The sequence below is a fragment of the Amblyomma maculatum genome, chromosome 4 (assembly GCF_055883805.1).
Source record: "Amblyomma maculatum isolate TAMU_Amacu chromosome 4, ASM5588380v1, whole genome shotgun sequence".
NCBI lineage: Eukaryota > Metazoa > Arthropoda > Arachnida > Ixodida > Ixodidae > Amblyomma > Amblyomma maculatum.
In genome coordinates, this window is record NC_139347.1 from 71,936,912 (window position 1) to 71,944,481 (window position 7,570).

The following is a 7,570-nucleotide window of genomic DNA, read 5'->3' on the forward strand; positions in this document are numbered from 1 at the left end:
GAGGAAAACACGCTATCACGAAAGCAATGTTCGTTGTCGTTGTTGCTTTTGTTTTAATGTTTTTTTGCGAGCGTGCAGCACGTTCGTTCCAGCAGATTTTTGGCCAGTGAAATGTGACAGCTCTAGGACAGAACTACAATCGCGCAACATAGCCTTCCGTACACAAAACTACTCGTGCGAATCGCGAATGAAGCTTCAACTTTAGAATGCAAATGCGAGTGCCCCTCGCTCGTCGCCTGGCATGAAAACTGCCTTTCAGAAGCAAGTCTTCTTTCATTCTTACTTTTGGTATACGCCGTGTCAAACTGCATTTCGTTGACTCTCTAAATTGCGCACCTCATGAATTTGAAAACAGGTACGTCGTCTTCAAGAAGAAAGAACACTACGAAAGGTAGTGGAGAGGGAGGAAAGTTTCGAGAGGTATACATGGCACAACGGTGGCAAACAGAGCAGGCGGTGATGCGCGGAAACAAGCTCGGCAGTGACGAAATGAATGCGCATGCATGATTACGAAGTGGTATCTTGTTCGTGGTGTCTTGAGCCGTGTTCCTGTCGTCCATACGAAACACGTACACGATGCGGCTGAAAGGAGCAAGAGCTATGGGCAGAGTATCATAGAAAGATCGAGATGAAGTATTCTGCAGAGACTGCTTTAGAAGCGACGTTACTTTGCCGCAGATAAAAGACTCGGCATAGGAACATGGCCGGTAGCCTTACTGTCGGCATTTTCTCTAACAACATTCAGGACACATTTCAGCAAACGGAAATCGTGATTTGCTATACCTCCGTACATTATGTATGAGCAAAAACGCAGCAGTATTCCCGCCTGTTACTCAGTGCTCTCACCAGCTTCTGAAATTATAAATATCCCCAGGGATTTAGTTAAAAATTTTTAATGAAATTTTACGACATCAGTCGTGCTCAGACAACAATTGCTTCGTATACAAGTTTCCTATAAGAACTTCTAGAATGCATAACACAAATTAGCGCATATGTCATGTAGCCAGTATATACCTGTTAATAAGGCTGTAACATTGCACGCGTAATCAGGGAGTCCACAAAATCATTCAGCGATACGCAAACAAAACCGCGAAATAATTACGCAAACCTCAAAGTGACGGCTCCAACAGCTTGTAATGATTGCATTGTAACTAGATGTATCTGTGAATTTTAGAAGCTATAAACTAAGTTATTTTCAAATGAGACATTTATGTGTAAAGGTTAGATCAGAATTAACGAAGCAAATTATAAAAGCTCTCTTATTCGTGCAAAGTCAATAAAGCATAATTTATGCATGCTCGCGTGTATTTGCTGCTCAGTAAAGAACAGATGGCCGCTACACTTACTCGTCCAGCATCTGTCATTACTCACTTTTTTTTTCTGTGATGCTCGATGATTGCCACTTCGGTACTTCACGCTTGTGACACAGGTCCTTGCCTTCGCACGCTTCTGCGGATGCCGTTTTTCTTTTATTGACCAGCAATTTTGCAGTGCTTATATTATCGTGAGCACAAATACTGCATGCCACAAGTGTTTCAATAAACAAATGTGCTTATTTTGGATTTCAGGGAATGAGTCACTAAAATATAGCCAGTCATAAAGTGCCTTGAGGTTTATCAATTTCACTGAATCAGCTATAGCTATCAGAACCAACCTGCCCAAGACACTGCGAGTTGTGTAAGATGCCCTAGAGTATCTGTTGCATGCAACAGCACTCAGAATTTGAGTCCTACTTATGTTTTACTTAATACCTATCTTATTCATGCTTACTGAGACTATAAACCAGCTTTTCTTAGATACAGGTTTTAGCTCCAATTTTGATGCATAAAAAGGTACTCCCTTGCTCGTGCTAACTCTCGACTCTTTTTCTCTTTCCTCCTTACTCAATGGTCCTTTTCTGCCTTTCCCTTCCCTCCTTTTCTTTTTGGTTAATCTCCCGTGTACATGATTTTGCTCATCATTTTACTATTTCATTGCGACATCTTCTCGCATGCTAAACCGGTCCTTTGTTAATCCTTCTTCACCTACTCCTTACTGCCTCTGCATCCCCTTTATTTTTTTTTTTCTGGCTGGCCTTGCAGGAAGTACGTCTCAAAATGGTTGACCCCAAAGGATTCAGCAAATCCTCGACTCTGGAGAACACCGTCAACGGCGCGCCGGACATCGAGGCAGCGTTTTGCAAGAACCCCAACAAATTATTTGGCGTCAGCCCTTCCGATATCGACAAGTACTCCCGAGTGGTGTTCCCCGTTTGCTTCGTCTGTTTCAACCTCATGTACTGGATAATTTACCTGCACATCAGCGACGTTCTGCCGGATGACGTCGGCGACGATTAGTGCGCGCCCCGCCCGCTCCGCGGCGCTGCCGTCGGCGGTGTTCGTGCGCGCGCGCACGCGCACGATTTTCCTCCAAGAGAGAGAAAAGGTTGCTGCGTGTCCTCCCGTTCGACGAGAACGGGGGGCTCGAACGCGGCTCCACCGGATATTACCAACACAAGCAACGTCGCAGTATATGAAGCTAAAAACAGCAACAAAAACGGTTAACAAAATTCGGCCCACCCTGTGGCGATTCCGACGGCTCTCCCCGGGCCCAGCCAGCACGGCAGAGGTGCAAGCCGGACTACAGTCGCTAGTTCCAGCCGCTCTCGTGTGGCGCCGCGCTCGGCAGTAGCAACGCGCTCGACAACATCCTTCTCGTCACGACGTCTAACTGCAACTCCCAAGTGTCGCCAATGCGCTCAAGTGTATTTTTAGAACGTCGCGCAGCACAATATAATATTGCATCGGTTAAAAAAAATAAAGACCCTTTCGCCAACAGAGGAAGTAAGGTGAGCTACAATGCGAGTGGAAGTATCCTTTGTAGCCTTAGCCGCAATGCTCACGACGTACGCTCCTGGAAACTGAACCGGTGCTATCACCTTCGGCCAAAAAGCATATGGTTAGAGCCTGGACTCGGTTTTGGGCTAATATTTTTCACGCTGAGTCATATTTTGATTGACGCTGCGCATGTGTCTTCGTCAGGGTAACAGTAATCTGTCCGTCCACGAGAGTTGCCTCACGATGGCTGATCACAGCGACTCTGGCTTGTGTCTAAGCGGCGCCGGCTGGGTCGGTAAGGCTCGTCCGTCGCTTGAGTTTTTGTTTTCTTTTGTGTCACGTATTTATCGATTCTTGATTTACGCGGAGTCTGTCCTCCACAGTACGCCCTGTCGGTCCTGGCACCGAGCCGAACACAGTTGGGCATGCCAACAGAGGGCAGACACACGTGTCACCTCCTCCAGCTTTCTCTTTCGTTCCTTGATTTTTTTCCCCTTCTCATCTGCTTTCCAATTTAGGCAACCATTTTTTTCTTGAAACCAAAAGACTTTACGAAGAAAACACACACCCGTCAGTCGAGGCTATTATTAAGCGACCACATAATAGCGGTCAGGTTACCCGCTATACAAGCAGGTAGCTTCTTCCCCGGAACGAAATACACACAACAGGAAGAAAGCGAAACTGGGAAAAATGAAGAAAAGAACAAACACCGTGAATCCGCTTCGCTCACAAAAGTCACCGGTAGCGATAGAGTTCAAGTTCCCGTACGATACGACATCGCGTTCACGTTTCAAGCGTGAAGACGCGTGCCAACATTGTATCGGAACAAAGCAACCTTCCCGAGTTGTTGTGCCTCGCATGCTATGAGATTGACAACGCTTGTTCACTTGTGCGCTTTGGAAACCTGTGCCGTGAAAGGAGAGAATCGGATAGATTCGCACTGTATTACGAATGCTAGGGCGTACACTTTATGATAAGACCGCAGCGGGCTGTCAAGCGAAAACTTTTGGCGGCGTGGAACGAGCACAGCTCCGGACTGAAAATCGAAAAGAAAAAAAGAGATAACGCACCCAGTTTGGCGAAACTTTAGAAAGTAACCACAAAGACTCCTGCTCGGCACCGTCTCAGCTGGCGAGTGTTGTTACTGTCGGCAAGGGTTATATCAGACATCATTGTTTCCAATAGGCTAACTTCGTCCAGCCAGAGTGATGCGACTATGAAGAGCGGGAATCAAAAGCCTCAAACAGCAGCTCGCAATTTTTTGGTAGCTATCCATCTAACTCAAACAAAAAACGATGAATTTCTTCGATGGCGTCGGTTACGACAGCGCGGCCTCCAGCCTTACCATTTTCAAAGATACGGTGGTGTTCCGTCTATACTTGCGCGCTTCAAACTTCAAACTGTTGATAATGTACTTTAATTCCAAGGTCATCAAGGGATGACTGTTTTAAATATAGTATTGAGCTCAGCTGCTTATCCGATGTTGATTGTTATGGCTCCGTCGTTGTCATAAGTTCAAAACTGACTGTCGAATTGCCTTCAAGTGGCCATAATGTTAACTAGTGGAAAGGTGGTTAAACTTTCCAGATGATCTTAAGGATGCACCGGCCACAAAGTTGTGCATCGGCACCCTGAAACTATTCCATAATAATTATGCTATCTTAAAGAGAACGAAGAGCAGAAAAAAGGCGTTCCAACCTATGTCGGTCGCACAACGCTATATTTGCGGCGCTCCTTGGAGTGCCTCATGCCCTGAACAGTTACTTAATGTTTACTGCAAGCGTATGCGATTTATGAAGGATGTACCAGTAGTTGTGTCGATGTAATCGTTCGTTTTCAAGAAATACCAGATCCATTTGCCGTTCAAGGCACATTTGCTATTACTACAGTTACATCTCAACTCTGCTCAAGAAACTTGAAATAAAGGCTGTTAATGTTCATGTCGCTAAACAGCCCCAAAAAAGCACGCCGTGTCTGTCGCGTTTGCCGTTCATTCTCCTCGCTAACCTTGTCGGCGACAAAGCGTTTATCGGAGTGAAATTGCAACACAGTGTCCATCTTTCTTGATTTCACTCGCGTATACTATAACTTGCAGCGAGACCCCGTAAGTGTTATTAATGCCGCACACTTCTTCCCCCGTGTATTTTTCATCTCGTCCGCCTTTTTCATCGCTGTTGTAAAGTAACGCTGTAGTCGATGCTCTCAGCCACGGTTCGGAACCCATCACGGGTAAAAAAAAAAAAAAAAAAGGCAGTCTTACAGGAAAGACGACTTCGTGAGTTAATTTTAAAGATAAGAAAAAAAAACGAAGCGCTATACGCGTTAAAACATCGAGTGTGTACCGCGTGTGTGTTGGTTGTTATAGTGATCCCATCTTCTTCTTCGTCATTTCGAGCGGGTGTTGCGCACGTTTAGTTTGTATGTGAGGCAAAGTGAGAGGATCCTGTTTCTTTTCATTTAGGGCGCTATTTCACCGGATGTTAAACCAGCACGTGTCAAGATATACAAGAAATATATATTAGATCGTTGGTGCATGTGATACGAAGCCGAGGGTGGGGCCAGCTGTGACTGTTATGTGGCGACCTCTTCAGCTCGTCTTGTGCGATGCTAGAACAAGTCGTTCTGGGGGTTGACGACATAGTCCCGTAATCTGCACTGCACAACTGTAAGCCATTGCTTTCCTCAGAGATCCGCGAACTTCGAGCTGTGGTTGGAGTTGATGAAAAAAAAAAAAAAAACGATAAATGACGATGTGAAACTCACGAAGTGCTGAATCCCCTGTAGCCACACCTTCGCGCGAGTCGTAGGAGTAGATGCCGTCCTTCACGGTGGGAGAGCGCGTTCTCTCGCGTAGTGTATTTTACACAAGAATGCCTCTTTGGCGGGCCATTTGCGTACTCAATGTGACCTGTTCGAGTGAGCCAGCTTCAACGTCCGGTTAACCGCTTTTGGAGCGGGAACCGCGTAGCTGTAGCGTGTTCGTTGGTTGTTACGAAAGCCCGATTACACACATACATGCTCCCACTCACGCACACACACATCCCCGCACACCCTGTACATTACAGCGCGCACCCGCACGCAGGCAGACAGACAGACACGCGTAAAACACAGCCACCTAAACTCGCGTTTACATGGGCTCGTATCCTCAGTTATCATCGTCGTCATTGTGTCGTTATTGAGGTGCCTGACTCCACCGCAGTGAACGGATCTTTCCGCTTCAGTTAAGGCGATACTTTCAAGTCAGTGATAGCTTGTCTCCATCGGAAAACAAACAGAAGTGCTTAATATTCTCGCTTTCGAATGACCCGGCTTTAGCTGCACCGAGTGAAAAGAACGCGGCAGTAGTGAAGAATAAGTGAGACTGAGTAAGGGCGACGAATACATACCCACTTTGGCAGACATACATACAAAGATACAACCTAAAGTGAAGGATGTTTGTGGAGCATGAAGAATTTTTGTTCTCTGGCGTATGTGACCTGGCGCTTTTAATCAATCCATAGCTGGGTGCCTGATTCATAACTTTGTAAATAATACAACGCAGCGACGCCACATAGTGCAGTCAATACTCGAGGCCTCAGTACCATCTATGAAAGTGGGTTGCTCCTCTGCTGCGAATTACGACTATTAACCGTATTGATTTTCTTTTCTTGTAAACCCTGAGCAATCTGCCTTCACCATGCTAGGATGCTCATTGCGAATTCTAAACTAAACATTTGGCTGTAGGTTGTTGTCTGTCCAGCTTGCAAATTTTCTTTGCTGTGCTAATCTGCACTCGAACCGTTTTTAGCTTTTGCTAACCCGTGGTCGAAGTAGCAGTCTTTAATATAACTCAAAAAGTCATGGTTTTGAAAACATACAACTGCACGGGGGACAAGAAACAGAAAAGGAGTACATAATACGAGCGTAGACTTGTTGCTGGTCTACGCTCTACCTGTTTACTTCTTTTCTGTGTTTTGCTCCCTGCGCAGTCTAATCTTTTCAAAATCATGTCTTATCAACTAGCCCCCCATCGCTCATTCCTTGAATTCATAAAGCCGTTGTTTAACAGCTCTTGAACTCTTTATTATCATCGCTCAGGAATAAGAATCTATTGACGGAATGCTGAAGTGTATTATACTGAGCAGCTTGAAAGAAAGCAAGGACACTTAATGGAAAAAAATGCATAAGAGCAGAGCTCCTGCTTATCGAGAGGTGTCACTGTTCAGAAGTTGTATTTTCTCATGTGAAATTGACCGCTATAAATGGCAAAACAAAGTCATCGCACAAGTTTCTGCCGGTTTATTACTGAAGATATTTTCTTGCGCGAAAATAGCACCCACTATCAGTTTATTCGGCTGAAAAGGCTAAGTATTTCTCAATTCCTTGCCACGTTAAAATTGATAAAAATGATCCGACCACGCCCATTGAAAGTCCATGTGGATCTTGATAGCTTGGACCCAATGCATCAGGCTGCTTCAATCTCCCCTTGTTAACATTATCGTGAGTGAAAGTATTTCCTATTTCCCAGTGTTAGCTGCATGTTTCTTTGTGCGTGCGTGTGTGCGTGTATGTTGCTCTTGCGTGTGCATGCGTGCGCTATTGACTGAACGATATCTGTGTACGTCTTGTTCATGGTTGCTGACGACAACGTCATGTTATAATCAAGAAGAGAAAAAAAAACGCGCAGAGCGTCAGCATATGACAGGTTGTTCGGACATACATCTAGTGCAATCCTTCAGTAGGTGTGCTTCCTTGGGTGACTTCGTCATTTTCTT

General features: G+C 45.3%; 1 protein-coding gene across 3 annotated transcripts in view; it reads left to right on the forward strand.

Moving 5' to 3' along the window:
- The window catches only part of Rdl (Resistant to dieldrin), a 228,489-nt gene extending 223,457 nt beyond the window's left edge, over positions 1–5,032 (forward strand). For all 3 annotated transcript variants that reach the window (XM_084601925.1, XM_084601926.1, XM_084601924.1), the window contains one exon: positions 2,082–5,032. In XM_084601925.1, coding sequence (XP_084458051.1) covers positions 2,082–2,336 — 255 coding nt within the window. In that variant the 3' untranslated portion in view covers positions 2,337–5,032. The remainder of the gene's footprint in view (positions 1–2,081) is intronic.
- Positions 5,033–7,570: the final 2,538 nt, after the last annotated feature.